The sequence below is a fragment of the Armigeres subalbatus genome, chromosome 2 (assembly GCF_024139115.2).
Source record: "Armigeres subalbatus isolate Guangzhou_Male chromosome 2, GZ_Asu_2, whole genome shotgun sequence".
In the NCBI taxonomy this organism is placed as follows: domain Eukaryota; kingdom Metazoa; phylum Arthropoda; class Insecta; order Diptera; family Culicidae; genus Armigeres; species Armigeres subalbatus.
In genome coordinates this window covers 345,879,379-345,898,496 of record NC_085140.1, presented here as the reverse complement: position 1 = coordinate 345,898,496, position 19,118 = coordinate 345,879,379, and the positions used below count along the sequence as shown (strand labels likewise).

The 19,118-nt window shown below is 42.7% G+C and overlaps 2 protein-coding genes across 5 annotated transcripts in view; both read right to left on the bottom strand.

Moving 5' to 3' along the window:
* Nucleotides 1-19,118, bottom strand: part of LOC134212895 (inositol-pentakisphosphate 2-kinase) — a 507,776-nt gene that overhangs the window by 84,463 nt on the left and 404,195 nt on the right. The window lies entirely within an intron of this gene.
* LOC134217034 (uncharacterized) lies at nt 5,626-6,725 on the bottom strand. Its single transcript, XM_062695789.1, has 3 exons — nt 6,590-6,725; nt 6,196-6,516; nt 5,626-6,116 (listed from the first exon to the last, which is right to left on the bottom strand). The coding sequence occupies exons 1-3, from the start codon at nt 6,638-6,640 to the stop codon at nt 5,949-5,951; spliced, it is 540 nt and encodes a 179-aa protein (XP_062551773.1). The 5' UTR covers nt 6,641-6,725; the 3' UTR covers nt 5,626-5,948.

Genomic DNA, 19,118 nt, shown 5'->3' with positions numbered 1-19,118 from the left:
ACCATTTTAATTGAATATATTTTTTCAGACTTGTTGAGAGAGTTTCAAAAAATTCTTTCAGTTGCTTTTCTATACTTGCCATCCCGGGTTTACGATATTGGAGGGACGATTTAGAAAGTAATACCGTGATTTTTTTGACCTTCAGTCATTATCAAGAAATTACATCATCGGAAACCATGTTCGAATAATGTCAGAAATATGGATCATTATATTTTATTGTATAAAAGGGTACCTATCGCAGAACCGAAATTTATAGAATTTTACAGTAATGTATGACCTAAGTTTGTCCGGCACTTGGCGAGAGTTCTCTCTTGCCCAGGATGGAAATGTGTGTACATATCTTTTGGCAATGCGATAATCAACATTTAAAGTAAGTATTTAATTCACGATTATATAAGCCTCCATGTGAAATCGGAATTATTGAACAACTAATAAGCATACATTTAACTCACGTACTTTACTATGTATCTACCTACTATTGAAAAAAAAAAACAATTCTATGATATTTCAAACTACAATTTTACATTTGAGGGTTTAGCGGAAAACAAAATAAGTTGACACACAGTTTACAACTTATCCGAAACCTTTCTTCTTCGGTGGATCTACATTTCAACTTCTAACTTGACCTGTTTTGAGACTAAGTGTTTCCTATTAGCATTTAAAGGAACCGTTATAATTTAAAAGGCTTTTTCTATACCTGCCATTACATATACATGTGTTTTATTGTGTATCTTATGTGAAAACACAATTAATATACCTATGTCAGAACGTCCGAACAACGTTTCCTTCACGAAAACACTCTAGACTGGACCCAAACATGCTTCAAGTGGCAATCAATTAACTAATCCGTTTATTGTACACTTTTTTGTATGTTTTTATTTTTTTAGGAAGATTTTATATTTCATTAAGGTAGCTTCCCAAATTTGAGGTTTTCATTCTTTTAATAAAGCTGGATAGAAACAATAATGTTGTATGCTTTACCATCTTTGCTAACTGCACTAAATTTTCATGGCAGAAAGTTAGTTTGCTTCACGTTTTGGATTATTTTCAACAATAAAAACACTAACGCACTTGCTTTCGCATACTAAAGGGGCCACGCAGGAAATGGGTACTTTTTGCGAACGTCCGTTTGATGCGCAAATGCAAATGCTGAAAGCACAACTTGTTTTCATCTACCAACTCCTATTCCTGCGTATTTTTGCTACGCAGCTCAACTATGGCGAATGCGAGGCGTGCGCATAATCGAAAAGCATCGCGCTCGGCCCCAAAACCTATTCTCACAGCCTCGGTTGCCTCAGCCTAAGCACACAGTCTGAGCACGCACAGCATGCTGGATGAGCACACAGCCCTAAACACTTTTTAGCCCAAGTTTTTGAACTTGAGCGAACTCGAGCCTGAGCTGGAGCCGCACCGCGTTCATTTTCGCACCCATGTTCGATGCTGATGGTGAACACACGGAAAGCAGAGAGGAGAACGCGCGCTCGGGATGAACATGAACTTGCAAAAACTGCACTCAAGCTCAGCGCCGCTCATGTTTTCGTGAAGACTGGATTTGGCCTAATGGTTTGTTCGGCCAAATGAAATATTCGGCCAAACACTTTTCGGCCTTGTGTCTATCAGCCAAATGTCCCTACCAGTCGTTTGGCCGAAAGTCATTCAACGAAACGTCATTTATTCGAATAACAGATTAGGCCAAAAGTAATCTAGCCAAATTCCATTAGGTCGGATTAAACATGTGCCCGGAACGGCATTAGGTCGAAAATGGTTTGACCAGAAATGACATTTGGCGGAAAGCGACAAGCGTCAGAAGGCTCATTCGGCCGAATTGGTAATTTGTCCAAAAAATCAGTTTGCCCTAACAGTTTTTTGGCTGAAAATGTCATTTGGCCGGAATGGTCGTTTGGACGAAAAAGTCGTTCGACCGATTTGATCATTCGGACGAAAATTCCGTTTGGTAGAAATGGTCGTTTGGTAGAAATGGTCTTTGGTAGAAAGAGTCACATTTCAGTCAAGGATTTTCTTGCCAAATGATCCATTCAGATAAACATTTTTTTTTTGGCAAAATGACCAATTCAGCCGAACAACACATTCGGCCGAATGCCCATTTCGTCCAATTGAGCTATTCGGCCAACTGTTTTTTATTTCAGCCAAAGGAACAATTCGACCGAGTGACATTTTCGGCTGAATAATTTTAGACTAGATGGGATTCAGCCAAATCTAAATTAAGTCAGTAAATCATCCAAAACAAATTAAGCCAAATAACTTTCGGCCTTACCAACAAACAATTTAAATAGAGCACTAATTTTGGTCATATAAGCGCTTAATTTTTTCCAATGTTTGTTGAGGCATTATTGTCTGAGGTTGCTTAACGACTACGCGGATTCCGCAATTTTTCATCCCAGCGATTTCGCGAGACTTGGCACTAAATTGGAAAATAACGTTTTAGGGCTTCGCATGGATTTGGCGCGGATTTAGTTTTAGGACTAAATTTAACAAATAAAATGCTAGACGTAAGGACGATTATTTGAATATTAGGTTTAAGTCTTTCTAGATAGGCTATACTTTTGTAAACAAATGTTGTTATGAACAAAAATTTACGTCTCAAGTCAATTACTCACAGTATTTTTCGGGTATTTACAAGCCCTTATTGGAATGTTATAATTACACTCTTGGGCATTCATTGAAAAAAAAAATATGTGGACAGGGGCGCCACTTATTGCCATTTTTAAACCATTCTGGAACATGACGCATACAAAACATGACTGTTGAAAGACATGAACACCCATTTTTTATCTCGTCAATTTCGTCATAATTCCGAGATATTTGTCAGTTTCTGATTGGTTTTTCCCTTTACGATGAACCACATTGCATGATATATCATTTTTCAATCAATTCAGGAATTCTTATATACCTAGTGTTAAAAATTTTATATTGCTTTCATAGCATTCCTCTAGCACGAATAATGGGTTTATAGAACAATTGAAACGTAAACAAATTTCTTGATTGTATGCAGATGGAATTCGCACCGAAAAATTACGAAAGCTTTTAAGAAGTTTTCATAAGGATTAAAAATCCGCAGGAATTCACCAAAGAATGTCTGCAGAAATTTCTAAAACGATTTCTATAGAAAATCATGGAGCTAATCTCGAATGTATTTCCGGAAGAATTTCCCAGAGAAATTTCCGCAAGAATTCACGTTGCGATTAGCTCAGAAATTGCTGTAGCGTTAATCACAGGAATTTCAGTAAAAAATCGTGCCTTGAATTAAACGAAAGATTTTCCGGGAGTTTTTCCGCAGAAAGTCACCAATCAATTTCGGCAAGCATTTCCAAAGCGATTTCCATAAGAACCAATTTCCACATGTAGTCTCTAAAAATTTCGATTTCCATTAGCAGCTTTGGAGCTTTGGCAAAAATAGAATTCTCACAGATGTTTTCGGAAAAATGTCCGCAGACAATTTTGAAGCGACTTCTGTAGAAGGTTAAAAAAGCTGTTAAAGAGCTGAAAAACAATAAGACTGCGGAGAAGGACCAGCTCCCGGCTGAACTTCTTAAAAATGGCAGTGAGCAGCTTTATGAAGTTCTGCACCATATTATGTCGAAAACATGGGTAGACGAGGAAAGCTGGTCGAGCTAGCTGGTTGGACGGCCTCATTTGCCCTCTTTTTAAGAAAGGGCACAGACTGGAGTGCGTTAACTGCCGAGGAATAACCCTCCTTAATTCAGCGTACAAAATTATGTCCCGTATTCCTGTTCCCAACAGAGTTGGGAAACCACTTGAAGAGTCACTTCGTCGGCAAATACCAAGCAGGTTTTTCGTGAGGGCCGATCAACGCGACGGATCAAATGACCCTGAAACAAATCCTTGATAAATTCCAGGGAATTACAACTTGCAGAGGGCACATCATCTGTTTATTGATTTCCAAGGCGGCATACTGATTCCAGTGAAACAAGGTGAATTATGGCAAATTAATAGCAGAGCATGGTTTTCCGGCGAAACTGATACGGCTGTTTCATATAGTGTTGGACGGATCGAAATCAAGATCAAGATCGGAGAGCTTTCAAAGTGTTTGAGCGTAAGGTGCTGCGGACAATGCTCGGCGGTAAACAGGAGAACGGTATCTGGCGGCGTCACATGGAATCACGAAGATTGTACCAAGTTAATATAAAGGGCTCTGGATATTAGTAAGCTTATACAACCACGGCAGACTACCAGGCTGGTCACGTTGTTCGTATGCCAGAAGAAAAGTCAATCGAAGATAATATTCAATAGAGAGAACCGGAAGAGACCGCCTGGAGGCTTCGTGGAAGGCCCGCGTACACGATGGCTTTTTTTTGCAGTTGATGAAAGAGGGACCTGAGGCGCTCAATGTTCAAGGGCGACTGGAAGCTTGATTAGCCCAGAATCGAGTCCAGTGGAGAAGGATACTTCATTCGGCGTAGTTTCTTCGAAGAGCTGTAGCCCATCAAGTATCTGTAAAAGCTATTAGAGCAGTTGGATTTTTGCAACATTTCCAGGGTAATTTACGCGAGAATTCCCAGCGGATTCACCGCAGGCATTTCTCTGAGGAATCTGCACAAGAATGACGAATTTCTGCAGGAATTTATGGCAGTTTTTAACTTAGATTTTTGCTAAAATTCTAATGAACAACGACATTGGAATTCCTGGCAAAAAATTGCCGACAAATTGGCGCTTAAAATGTCAATTTGCGGAATTTCCGCATACTTATAAACTACTAGAGAAACTTGTCACAAGAATTGAAGGAAAACTTTCAGTATAAATTTCGAACTAATTTTCGCTGGAGTTTACGCTAATTATTCTAAAAAAATCCCGAAGAAATTCCTGATGAAATTTTCAAAAATAATCCTCTGAAATTTTTGAATGAATTTACGCTTCATCCTGTCTTACAAATCAACTGAGCTTGTGCACATATGTTAGATTTTGAATTATTTGTTTTATTTATACAAATTATTATTCAAATAATTGTTATACAGAAGTTTTGTTCAAAAAACCCAGATTAATCCACCTAGCGGTGTTGATGCCTTTCTCGTGCAAAAAAAAACATTTTGCGCATAAAAAATAGTATTTTGGCCATAACCCATGATCCCATCACGTCCAATCTGAGCAATTTTCAATAGCAAACAATGGAACAGGATTTCCCATCGAATTGAACTAATTCGGCCAATGCTAAGTTCCAAAAAGTGTGTCTACAAATTTTGTACACATACACACATACATACACACATACACACACATACATACACATACAGACATCACTACTTTCAATTCGTGTCGAGGTGAAGATCTATTGGTATATAACACTATGGAGTCTCCGAGCACTATCTATCAAAAGTTTGGTTTAGGAGTGATCATATAGCCTTTACGTATACTTAGTATACGCGAAAGGCAAAAATAATTTCTTGATCTCAACGCAAGCTTGCCTTTTGATCAATAATTACAACAAAGTTGCATAATTTATTACTTGAGAAGAAATTTTGATTTCTTAATGGAATTTTTTTTTATAATTGCAATTCTTGCTTTGAAAAGAGGTAATTTATTTTTTGTTTTGTGGAAAATTCTCAATTTTTTATGGAAATTATTAGTGGAAATTTTATTTTTATTTATTGCTCACATCCTGATTTCTTTATTGGTAATTTCTTAATTCTTTATGGAGAATTTCTAATTCTCCATGTAAATTTTATTTTGCTGCCGTTCGAAAATATATTGGAGGTAATCACTTCCTTCAGTGGAGTGGTATTTTTGTTTTTTTGTGCTTTTTTTAAATAATTTGGAAGACGTGTGGATCATTTTTTTCGTACTCATATAGAGAATCAATTTAGCTGCCATCGAAGATTAGTTTATTACTTTTATGGGTTTGCCGGACATCCAGTAATGGTACATCATGACATATTAAATACATTGCAATGAATTTATTCATTTGAAAGCTCCTAAACATCTTCCAGCAAAAAAATTACCTTCGTACATTCCGTTTCCAATTTTCCATCCCGTTTGGTACGAACTTCAACAAACATTCTCCAATAGCCCAACATGGTAGGAGGGAGCTTCATATTTTTGGCCATGTTTCCTACGTTTGCCTTCTCGAATATCTCCTCATGCTGTGACGGTATAGTCCGAAGATCATACAAAATTTGTTAAATTTCACGGGAAACTAAGAAAAGGGAAACTCATGCATACCCCGGACTGAAATGGACATTCCTGTTGACTGAACGCGGCAATCACTGTGTTCCACTTCTCCCCTGGATGCCCAATAACCTCGCAAATGTTCGGGATCCACCGTGCTGCCGTAGGTATCCACAGTCCGTTGCTTTTCCTCTCCAGGTTAACTTTCACACTGGTCGGATTGTTGAAATCCTTGACAAACAACAGTTTTCCGTCCAGCGTTATGTTCTCGTTGTCCAGCATCAGTATGTCAAACTTGCTCACATCTAAACTAATCGGCTCCATGTCATTGTCGCAATGGAGAAATTCGCCATCGAAGGTGACCGTTACGACTGCCTGTTGGTTTTTGAATCAAACATCGCTATAATTTTCGAGTGAAATCACCAGAAATTTGGTGATAATGAGTTACCCATGAAACGGAAAAGCAACAAATCACCAGAACTGCCACGGTTGCTCTCATGGTTCAAAATGGATCTGTTGTATGCCGAATATGAGTGAAATGAGATCAGTTGCTCTGTGTAGAACCTATCGGATCATTAGTTGGAAGGCCCATGGCGTGGCAAAGCACAATAAGTAAAAGGGCAGATTGAATTAAATGTTAAACTTTAAAACACAACAACGATGTTTACATATCTCAATCACGCATGAATCGTTACAGTAATCACCGATTACAAAAAAAATCAACATACAACTGTAATTATGGTCCATATAAAAATTATCGTACATTTTTGAAACAATGTTAACAAACGTAAGGTATGATTTGATATTTGATAGGAGTGTAATAATAGAACCTCAGTAAAACATCAATTGAAAATGTAATCTTAAATGCACTCGGCTCCACCATAATCAGTGAAAGCAATATCGTTCCAATAACCAGGTTATCGAAGATTGCGCGGCATGGTTTTCATATTTGACCCGAAGCATTTCGCAAAAGTTTCAATAACAAGTAATTTATTGCATTGTGAATAGCAGTATCAAAAGAAAAACCCCGAACGCTCAAAGCAACTACCCACCATCAATCGAACTGCCCGTTTGGAAAGTGAACACCGGGCGCCAATGTCAAAGTCAACGCGGGGCGGCCCGTTATGTGTTGTTTGTGTGATTTACTTTTGCTGACGTTATTCAATCTTGGCGAAACTGGCAGCGACTGGGATAACCGACCCACGCCCGTGTCAGAGTAAGTTTTCAGTGAACTTTGTCATTCATCGATGATTGCAATGGACCGGCACGGCGCGCCCGGTGGCAATAGCAGAAGTTGTTCAACAAAATGTGTGCAACACATTTGGCTGCGAAAATTGTGTAACTTGATGTTGATGATCGAATGTTGTAATCAAGATGCGAAATGAATTTATACAAAGTCATTTTGTTACATTTTTACATTTTTATGATCCCTTAACAACAGTTTATGGACCAAACGAAAGCTCGAGCAAATCATGGACACTGAGTGCTCTGACTTAATGAATAATATGCCTAACAATTCATCTTTTTAAAATCAAGTAATTATAAGTCGCAAGAGACAGAGCAAGAATAGCTACAGTATGCATTAGATCAAATTTTCACAATCGATAAATTTGTATTAGGATCGAATTCTTCTTCTTCTATGGTTCTACATATCAGCTGGAAATCGGTCTGTTTTTCAACTATGTATTCAATAAGCATTTCCTCAGTAGTTAAATGATCGCCTTTGCATGAGTATGTCTATTGTGTGGCAAGTACAATGGATACACTATGCCAAGAGATAATGTTTCCCACCCGAAAACTTCCTAGACCGGACCGAGAATCGATCTCGCCATCTCCAGATTGGCAATCCTACGCCTTTGCTCGCAAGGCTAACTGGATACGATTACGACGATAGCAGTCTTAATACATCTCACATTCTTTTTGCTCCTACACCCCACGTTTCAGTTAGTTTATTTAATCTTCTTCAATAAACTAACCGAAATATTGGTTGTAGGTGCAAAAAAAAGTATTTGCTACTTTATTTAGACTGCTATCGCAGAAAGAATTCCATCTTAATTGTACACCTTCAGACGTCAACCCCTAGATGATAGGAAACTAAAAAACATTGAAGTCGTTCTTCAAATTTCAATCTTAACACGTTTCAAGTAATAAATTCTACTACTTTTTCACACTTGACATTCTTCCCAAGATCCTAATGGCTAAGTACTCGAACTCCAGAAAAGTGTACAGACTTTCAGCTGATTTCTTCGATTTATCAGGAATACTTACAGATGCTCACAATGTTTCCGAAAGTTTACGAACAAAACTCTACGAGCGTTAAAGATTCTTGGCGGGCTTTCAAATATTCTAACGATCTTTGCAATGATTGCACAATAATTTAGATATTTACAGATTCACAGAAACTCTGACAAACTTCAAAAAGTTACGCGTTTCAACGACTGATCGTCTGATAAAACGCTTTCAAAGTAAAAAAAAACAACTAGGTTTGTGGGGAAACAATTTCATTTTCCATCTCACGCGCATATATGTAGTTATCTCACCTCGGAAGAAAATAATAAAGCACATCCACAATATATGCTCTGTACAAACGTACAAGAAGACGCATGGTTACTCATCATAGTACCTATTTGGATTGTAAAACAATCACAATCAATATTTTTTTGCCTTTCTCTATAGGCTATAGGACCACTCCAAAACCGAACTTGGCAATACTGAAATACCAATCGACTCATCTTGACGAGTTGAGGTAATGTCTGTATGTGTGTGTACAGAAATGTGAGACTCACTTTTTGGTACTTAGCATTCTACGATTTGCCGAAGATGCATTCTACGCGAAATGCGGCCTAGTTTCGCTATCTAAAGTTGGTCGGATCGGCTATTACGTTCCGTTTGCTTTAAGTTCTTTTTTGTGATTCAAAATTCAGTTTTATGTCGTCATTCTATGTACTGTGAATTTGTTCTGTAACATACCAACTGCCCTTTTTGCAATTCTGAGCTCAACCGAGCAATCAGAACCAATTTCCAGAACGAATGAGTGACGGAGGTATATTTTTTCATACATTTTGGCTGAAATCCCCATATAAAGTTCAAATCATATGCACCAGCTTATGCAACAAGCGATTGATCTAAAATTTTGAGATTGATTTTCTCACCAGAAGACACAGTCCTGGGAGGTAACCCTTGGAATTCGACAACATTGGAGCGAGCATCCTTCTACGCTGGACTTGATTCAAAGACAATCGCTTCTAGTCGCCCTGAACTTTCAACGGTCTCAGGTTTTCTTCAACTGCAAAAAGTTAGTACACTAGAGTGATTCAAATTTTGACTTTTTTGCTCTTGCTATTTATAGATCAGTAGCTCTTAACGCCTAGTGATCTATTTATAGATCAGATACATTTTTCACATCTGTTGGGAAGTTTTAGCTCTGAAGTTATACATGTCTTCGTCAATATTGTTCTATGAACTAATATCTTTCATATGGTGAACAATTTAAATCGGAACTGACTCACTAGGTGGCGTAGGCGTCCATAGAAAACTGAACTTTTTCATACAAAAACATACAGTGAACGTCCAAACAGCATTACTTTATACCTCAAGAACCTGACTACTAGTTGTTCAGAGTACCTTGGCGGGTTAAGAACTGATCCAAATAATTCTGAATTTTTGTACGAGGTGGCGCTAGTGAGCGTATACATTTGTTTCGCATAAAACATCAATCCCTGACTAGTTAGCAACATAGAGTCTTCAGGAAAGTTGTTCAGAGTATCTTGGCGGTTCAACAACTGATCGAAATAATTCTGAATTTTTGCATGAGGTGGTGCTAGTGTGCATCCAAACTTCTGCTGCATAAAACATCAATCTGCATCTCAAGAACCTGATTAGTTAGCTACATGGAGTCTTCAGCAAAGTTGTTTAGAGCATCTTGGCGGTTCAAGAAATGATCGAAATAATTCTGAATTTTTTCATGAGGTGGTGCTAGTGAGCATCCAACATTCTTCTGCATAACACATCAATCTGTATATCAAGAACCTGACTAGATAGCTATATGAAGTCTTCAGCAAACTGATCGAAATAATTCTGAATTTTTGCATGAGGTGGCGCTAGTGAGCATCCAAACTTAGTCGGGGTTCAGCCAAACCGCACCAAGCGGCTTTTTGACTGACTTGTAATATTTTGTTCGCACAAGAAACACGGGAATCATTTCATATCAACTCATACGTATATTTGATGTATGATATCCTCAGTTATGAGGTTGGGGGATATTCGATACGATTTGCGATCAATTAAATCCGCTAAACGAAAGTTTGGGCAGAAAAATGGGTGATTTTTTGTTGGCGCTTGGTGTGTTTTGGCAGAACCCCGACCACTTCTTCTGCATAAAACATCAATCTGTATCTCAAGAACCTGACTAGTTAGCTATATGGAGTCTTCAGCAAAGTTGTTCAGAGGATCTTGGCGGCTCAACAACTGATCGAAATAATTCTGAATTTTTGCATGAGGTGGCGCTAGTGAGCATCCAAACTTCTTCTGCATAAAACATCAATCTGTATCTCAAGAACCTGACTAGTTAGCTATATGGAGTCTTCAGCAAAGTTGTTTAGAGCATCTTGGCGGTTCAAGAAATGATCGAAATAATTCTGAATTTTTTCATGAGGTGGCGCTAGTGAGCATCCAACCTTCTTCTACATAAAACATCAATTTGTATCTCAAGAATCTCGTGGGCTTCGTGGCCGTGCGGTTAGCGACGTCAATCGTCTAAACGCATGTGCTGTGGAGTGTGGGTTCGATTCCCGCCCCGGTAAGGAGAAAACTTTTCGTAAAGCGAAAAGTTCTCCACTGGTCCACTGGGTGTTGTGTAAATGTCCTTGTCCGTTGTCTCATGCTAGATGTTAAGTGTTCAGTCTGTGCGACCTCTGGTCGAAGACGGTGATTCTGTCTTTTTATAAAAAAAAAAAAAAAAAAAAAACCCAGATTAATCCACCTAGCGGTGATGGTGCCTCTCTCGTTTTTTTTTTCGAGTTAGTAATTTCTACGCGCTTTTGGTATGAAAAAAAGTATTTTGTCCATAACTTCTGAGCCCATAGTCCAATCCGGAAAATTTTCAATAGGAAACAATGGGACAGGATTCTGCGTCGAATACAACTTGCTGCAAGCAAATCCGTTAAGGGTAAGTGCTTGAAAAATGAACTTCTGAGCCCATAATCCGATCCGGCTAATTTCAACAATGGAACAGGATTCTGCGTCGAATGCAACTTGTTGCGAGCTAATCGGTTAAGGGTAATTGCCTGAAAAATGGGCGAGACTTTATGCTAACTTTTGCGCACATACACACACACACAGACATCACCTCAATTCGTCGAGCTGAGTCGATCGGTATACAACACTATGGGTCTCCGAGCCTTCTATAAAAAGTTTGTTTTTAGAGCGAACATATAGCCTTTACGTATACTTTGTATACGAGAAAGGCAAAAAGAACCTGACTAGTTAGCTATATGGAGTCTTCAGCAAAGTTGTTCAGAGGATCTTGGCGGCTCAACAACTGATCGAAATAATTCTGAATCTTTGCATGAGGTGGCGCTAGTGAGCATCCAAACTTCTTCTGTATAAAACATCAATCTGTATCTCCAGACCCTGACTAGTTAGCAACATAGAGTCTTCAGCTAAGTTGTTCAGAGTATCTTGGTGGTTCAACAACTGATCCAAATAATTCTGAATTTTTGCATGAGATGGCGCTAGTGAGCATCCAAGAACCTGATTAGTTAGCTACATGGAATCTTCAGCGATATTGTTCAGAGTACCTTGGCGGCTCAAGAACGGATCGAAATAATTTTGAATTTTCGTACGAGGTGGCGCTAGTAAGCGTATAAATCTGTTTCGCATCAAACATCAATCTGTATCTCAAGACCCTGACTAGTTAGCCATGTCGAAACAACGTTGCTTCCTTCTACTATGCTAGCATCAATATCCGATAATTCTCCACTTAGGTCTCCACACGATGAGTAAATTTCAACTGGCAACTATCTCCTGTTAAACCTTTTCAATGGTGATATGATCGATGGCAGCTTCAAATGTTTTGAATTTCATCTCAAGCTATCAGAATCATCATCATTTTAGTAATAAATATATACTGCTGATAATTATTATTATATAAAACCTACCAGTATACCGGCCGGATGAAGAAAAATAATCAAATCATACCCCACTGCACAGTTCTAAATCCTTCCACAAACGGGATACACGGAATCGTTGGAGGTATCGATTGAATGTGATATGATGTCCCTAGTTTGCAGTCATATGTTATATTGGTTTCAAAGCAGCAATATTGAGCAAGTCATGAACGCCATGGTCGTAATAAAACCAAACAGTGCAGTATGGATCGTTATGTACAGAAGAAATCTTTTTCAAAGCGTTAAAACAACCACCAATGAAGTTTATTTCGAGTGATCCGTGTTATAGGGAAAAGTGTGGGGGAGGACGAGAGATGGAGAGAGAAAGAGTGAGAGAGAGAAAGCGTGAGAGAGAGAAAGAGTGAGAGAGAGAAAGAGTGAGAGAGAGAAAGAGTGAGAGAGAGAAAGAGTGAGAGAGAGAAAGAGTGAGAGAGAGAAAGAGTGAGAGAGAGAAAGAGTGAGAGAGAGAAAGAGTGCGAGAGAAAAAATGAAAAAGAGAAAGAGTGAGAGAGAGAAAGAGTGAGAGAGAGAAAGAGTGAGAGAGAGAAAGAGTGAGAGAGAGAAAGAGTGAGAGAAAGAAAGAAAGAGAGAGAGAGAGAGAGAGAGAGAGAGAGAGAGAGAGAGAGAGAGAGAGAGAGAGAGAGAGAGAGAGAGAGAGAGAGAGAGAGAGAGAGAGAGAGAGAGAGAGAGAGAGAGAGGGGGGGGGGAGGCTCCATATACATATGTGCTCGACTTGGGGTTAGCGACAGTACAGCTCTTCGATGAACCTACGCCGAATGGAGTATCCTTCTCCACTGGACTCGATCCTGGGCCAATCGCTTCCAGTCGCCCTGAACATTGAGCGCCCTCAGGTCTTCTTCAACCGCAAAAAGCCAACGTGTACGCGGCCTTCCACGAAGCCTGCGGCCTCTTCCGGGTTCGCTACTAAATATTATTTTCGCTTGACGTTCTTCCGGCAACGTGACCAGCCTACCAGCCCACCAGCCCTACGAGCAACGTGACCAGCCCACCGTATTCTGCCGTGTTGTATAAACTTAATAATATCCAGCTCTATATATACCTGGTACAATTCGTGATTCATGCGACGCCGCCAGATACCGTTCTCTTGTTTACCGCCGAGTATTGTCCACAGCATCTTACGCTCAAACACTCCGGAAGAATCAGAGTAGTATACAGCGCGAGTTTTGTTTTCGTTTGCAGACTACGGGACTTAAGCTGGTTACGAAGTCCGTAATAAGCCCTATTTGCAGCTGCAATACGCCTTTACCCGTCGCGGGTAATATCATTATCGCACGTCACTAATGTTCCAAGATACACAAATTCTTCCACCACTTCAAATTTTTCACTATACAACACCATTTCACTACCACCACCACTAATGAACCCACGTTGATTGCCAGCGACCATGTACTTTGTTTTTCTGGAATTGATCGTGAGTCCAATGCTCGCTGTCTCCCTCTTAAAAGGCACAAAAGCCTCTTCCACGGCACGGCGATCAATTCCGATAATATCGATATCGTCCGCAAAACCCAGGAGCATATGCAATCTTGTGATAATGGTACCGCTTCTTTGCACGCTAGCTCTCCTAATCGCTCCTTCGAGCGCTATATTGAACAATAGATTCGAGAGTGCATCACCCTGCTTTAATCCATCTAAGGCAGCGGTTCTCAACCTTTTTCTTGAGAGGTACCCCTTCGAACTTTTGCATGATTTGAGGTACCCCCTCTCGAAGGTAGGCTTCCAATCCTCTTGAAAACATAATTACGAGCCCTTTTGAAGGGAAGTTCCTTTAAGCTTTTGAGTCCCTTTAGAGTAGGCTTCCGCGCCTTTTTATTAGAGGCTTCTGAGCCTCTTGTAGAGAGGCTTCCGAGCCTCTTGAAGGCGGTTTTCGAGCCACTTAAAAGGAAGCTTCCGTTGCATCTTGAATGAACGCTTCTGAGCCTCTTGATAGTATGCTTCCAAGCCTATTGAAAGAAGAATTCTGAGATTCTTGAATCGAGGCTTCCGAGCCTCTTGAAAGGAGGCTGCCGAGCCTCTTGAAAGAAGGCTTCCGAGCATCTTGCAAGGAGGTTTTTGAGCCTCTAGAAAAGAAGGCTTTTGAGCTTCTCGAAAGAAGGCTTCCGAGCCTCTTGGAAGGACGCTTCCGAGCCTCTTGAAAGGATCCTTCCAAGCCTCTTGGAAAAAGGCTTCGGGGCCTCTTGAAAGGAGGCTTTTGAGCCTCTTGAAAAGAGGCTTTCGAGCCTCTAGAAAGGCTCTTGAAAGGAGTTTTCCGAGCCTCTTGAGAGGAGGCTTCCGAGCCTCTTGAGAGGAGGCTTCCGAGCCTCTTGAGAGGTGGCTTCCGAGCCTCTTGAGAGGAGGCTTCCGAGCCTCTTGAGAGGAGGCTTCCGAGCCTCTTGAGAGGAGGCTTCTGAGCCTCTTGAGAGGAGGCTTCCAGCCTCTTGAGAGGAGGCTTGAGCCTCTTGAGGAGGAGGCCTGAGGCCTCTTGGAGAGGAGGCTTCCGGAGCTCTGAGCCTTTGAGAGGAGGCTTCTGAGCCTCTTGGAGAGGAGGCTTCCTGAGCCTCTTGAGAGGAGGCTTCCTGAGCCTCTTGAGAGGAGGCCTGAGCCTCTTGAGAGGAGGCTTCCTGAGGCCTCTTGAGAGGAGGCTTCTGAGCCTCTTGAGGAGGAGGCTTCCTGAGCCTCTTGAGGAGGCTTCGAGGCCTCTTGAGAGGAGGCTTCCTGAGCCTCTTGAGAGGAGGCTTCCTGAGCTCTGAGAGGAGGCTCTGAGCCTCTTGAGAGGAGGCTTCCAGGCCTCTTGAGAGGAGGCTTCGAGGCCTCTTGAGGAGGCTTCCAGGCCTCTTGAGAGGAGGCTTCCGAGCCTCTTGAGAGGAGGCCTGAGCCTCTTGAGAGGAGGCTTCCAGGCCTCTTGAGAGGAGGCTTCCAGGCCTCTTGAGAGGAGGCTTCCTGAGCCTCTTGAGAGGAGGCTTCCTGAGCCTCTTGAGAGGAGGCCTGAGCCTCTTGAGAGGAGGCTTCTGAGCCTCTTGAGAGGAGGCCTGAGCCTCTTGAGAGGAGGCTTCCAGGCCTCTTGAGAGGAGGCTTGAGGCCTCTTGAAAGGAGGCTTCCGAGGCCTCTTGAGAGGAGGCTTGAGCCTCTTGAGAGGAGGCTTCTGAGCCTCTTGAGAGGAGGCTTCCAGGCCTCTTGAGAGGAGGAGGCCTTGAGCTCTTGAGAGGAGGCTTCGAGCCTCTTGAGAGGAGGCTTCCAGGCCTCTTTGAGAGGAGGGCTTCCGAGCCTCTTGAGAGGAGGCCTGAGCCTCTTGGAGAGGAGGCTTCTGAGCTCTTTGAGAGGAGGCTTCCGAGCCTCTTGGAGAGGAGGCCTGAGCCTCTTGAGAGGAGGCTTCCGAGGCCTCTTGGAGAGGAGGCTTCCAGGCCTCTTGAGAGGAGGCTTCGAGCCTCTTGAGGAGGCTTCCAGGCCTCTTGAGAGGAGGCTTCCAGGCCTCTTGAGAGGAGGCTTCCAGGCCTCTTGAGAGGAGGCTTCCAGGCCTCTTGAGAGGAGGCTTCCAGGCCTCTTGAGAGGAGGCTTCTGAGCCTCTTGAGAGGAGGCCTGAGCCTCTTGAGAGGAGGCTTCAGAGCCTCTTGAGAGGAGGCCTGAGCCTCTTGAAAGGAGGCTTCCAGGCCTCTTGAGAGGAGGCTTTGAGCCTCTTGAGAGGAGGCTTCCAGGCCTCTTGAGAGGAGGCTTCCGGGCCTCTTGAGAGGAGGCTTCCAGGCCTCTTGAGAGGAGGCTTCCTGAGCCTCTTGAGGAGGCTTCCGAGCCTCTTGAGAGGAGGCTTCCGAGCCTCTTGAGAGGAGGCTTCCGAGCCTCTTGAGAGGAGGCTTCCGAGCCTCTTGAGAGGAGGCTTCCGAGCCTCTTGAGAGAAGGCTTCCGAGCCTCTTGAGAGGAGGCTTAAGAGCCTCTTGGGAGGAGGCTTCCGAGCCTCTTGAGAGGAGGCCTCTGAGCCTCTTGAGAGGAGGCTTCCGGGCCTCTTGAGAGGAGGCTTCCGAGCCTCTTGAAAGAGGGCAGCCTAACCACTTTAAAGGAGGCTTCCGAGCCTCTTGAAAGAGGGCAGCCTAACCACTTTAAAGGAGGCTTCCGAGCCTCTTGAGAGGTGGCTTCCGAGCCTCTTGAGAGGAGGCTTCCGAGCCTCTTGAGAGGAGGCTTCCGAGCCTCATGAGAGGAGGCTTCCGAGCCTCTTGAGAGGAGGCTTCCGAGCCTCTTGAGAGGAGGCTTCCGAGCCTCTTGAGAGGAGGCTTCCAAGCCTCGTGAGAGGAGGCTTCGAGCTCTGAGAGGAAGCTTCCAGCCTCTTGAGAGGAAGCTTCCTGAGCCTCTTGAGAGGAGGCTTGAGCCTCTTGAGAGGAGGCTTCCAGGCCTCTTGAGAGGAGGCTTCCAGGCCTCTTGAGAGGAGGTTTCGAGCCTCTTGAGAGGAGGCTTCCGAGCCTCTTGAGAGGAGGCTTCCAGGCCTCTTGAGAGGAGGCTGAGCCTCTTGAGGAGGCTTCCAGGCCTCTTGAGAGGAGGCTTCCAGGCCTCTTGAGAGGAGGCTTCCGAGCCTCTTGAGGAGGAGGCTTCCAGGCCTCTTGAGAGGAGGCTTCCGAGCCTCTTGAGAAGAGGCTTCCTGAGGCCTCTTGGAGAGGAGGCTTCCAGGCCCTCTTGAGAGGAGGCCTGAGCCTCTTGAGAGGAGGCTTCCAGGCCTCTTGGGAGGAGGCTTCCAGGCCTCTTGAGGAGGAGGCTTCCTGAGCCTCTTGAGAGGGGGCTTCTATGCCTCTTGAGACGAGGCTTCCATGCCTCTTGAGAGGAGGCTTCAGAGCCTCTTGAGAGGAGGCTTCCGAGCCTCTTGAGAGGAGGCTTGAGCCTCTTGAGGAGGAGACTTCCAGGCCTCTTGAGAGGAGGCTTCTGAGCCTCTTGAGAGGAGGCTTCCGAGCCTCTTGAGAGGAGGCTTCCGAGCCTCTTGAGAGGAGGCTTCCGATCCTCTTGAGAGGAGGCTTCCGAGCCTCTTGAGAGGAAGCTTCGAGCTGCTTGGAAGAAGGATTCCGAGAGGCGTAAAAGGACTCTTGCAACGAAGCAACCGAAAAGTGAAAAAAAAAATCATTTTGTTCGTTTGATCTTTTGTTCCGCAGCCCTTCATACATTGTGCTGGTTGTGGAAGGCATGATTCAATTGGGATTTATTGATCGCATTATATATTATGTACAATATAAATTTTTGAAATAGAAATACACAATTCTCAAAACTTTATCAATGAATTTTGATTGAAATTGTAATATGTCCGCCATTACGCATTTTTGTCCGAGGTACCCCCTAGGACCAGCGAAGGTACCCCCAGGGGTACATGTACCCCAGGTTGAGAACCGCTGATCTAAGGTAAAAAATGACGTCGATATTTCATCCGCAACCCTTACACTTGATTTCGATCCGTCCAACGTTATACGAATCAGCCGTATCAGTTTCGCCGGAAAACCATGTTCAACCCAATTTGCCATAATTCATTCCGGTTCACTGAATCGTACGCCGCCTTGAAATCAATAAACAGATGATGTGTCTGCAAGTTGTACTCCCGGAATTTATCAAGGATTTGTCTCAGGGTGAACATTTGATCCGTTGTTGATCGGCCCTCTCGAAAACCTGCTTGGTATTCGCCGACAAAGGACTCTTCAAGCGGTCTCAATCTTTTGAACAGAATACGGGACATAATTTTGTACGCCGAATTAAGGAGGGTTATTCCTCGGTAATTGGCGTACTTCAGTCTGTGCCCTTTCTTAAAGAGAGGGCAAATGAGGCCGTCCAACCAGCTAGCAGGCATTTACACCTAATCATACGCTGGCATAAAAAATAACTAATAGATAATTTATCTGCAAGTTGTGCTCCCGGAATTTATCAAGGATTTTTAGAGTAGGAGTCATGCAATGTTACAGGTAAATACTTCATTTTGCTGCTTTATTTTTTGTTTGGAAGAAAAAATTATGGCAACCGTGTTATACAAGAGGAGGAATCATCTGCTCCTTAGTTTATTACAGGAAAATCCATGGAGAAGTCATCTACCTCTTTTACACTGTTTCGGGGAATCGGAATCAACTCTGGCTTATTGCTGATAAACTTAAAGAGTAGGTATATCATATATTACCTTTAATTATAACCAGCTTCTCAAAATATTGTAAGACGCAATGATACATTCTACTAAATGTTATTTCATTAAATGTTCAATCAGCAAACGTAAATCAACAAAATGATTTTCTGGATGAATGCTTTTCAGGTTTCCATACAAGTCAATACAGTCTGGTAAAAATCTTTTATTATTACCATGCGCGTGCATATCCCGGGGAGTTGATGCTATTACGGACGAAAACCAACTTCCTAAGAACCTATTTGATACCATAATTATCTACACGCGTACCTCTCCGAGACGAACCCAAAGAGCCGGCTCATTTGTCCAATTAGGAATCCTGCAGCGCTAGCCACAACAACGCAACCACCACAAGACGAAGGCTTTCTAAGAACTTCCTTTTCCATAATTACAACGGAAAGAGCTCGCAGCACCCGATGCCCGATTGCTATCAGGTTCTCCTTTAAGGCGACAACAGATACACAAGAAATCGCTCAGGGTTAGCCCCGGCTAAGGAAAACGCTCGTAGCACCAGTCGTCCGTGGATGCTGGCGGTTGTGATTGTCAGGCGCTATCTGTGCCAAGGCTGGATCGATTACACTTATTGTTATTGAGCGATGGATGGATGCATTTATCTTCCTCCGTGCAGGACGGCGGACGAACGCAGTTTGCATAGTCCGTGTAAATATAAACAGGATCCTCAT

What these genes read in the sequence shown, in the direction of transcription:
- LOC134217034 (XM_062695789.1), bottom strand. Translation starts at nt 6,640, where the DNA reads ATGAGAGCAACCGTGGCAGTTCTGGTGATTTGTTGCTTTTCCGTTTCA. An exon ending in GTTGCTTTTCCGTTTCATGG is followed by an intron (nt 6,517 to 6,589) that starts GTAACTCATTAT and finishes AAAAACCAACAG; the next exon opens with GCAGTCGTAACGGTCACCTT. An exon ending in AATGTCCATTTCAGTCCGGG is followed by an intron (nt 6,117 to 6,195) that starts GTATGCATGAGT and finishes ATACCGTCACAG; the next exon opens with CATGAGGAGATATTCGAGAA.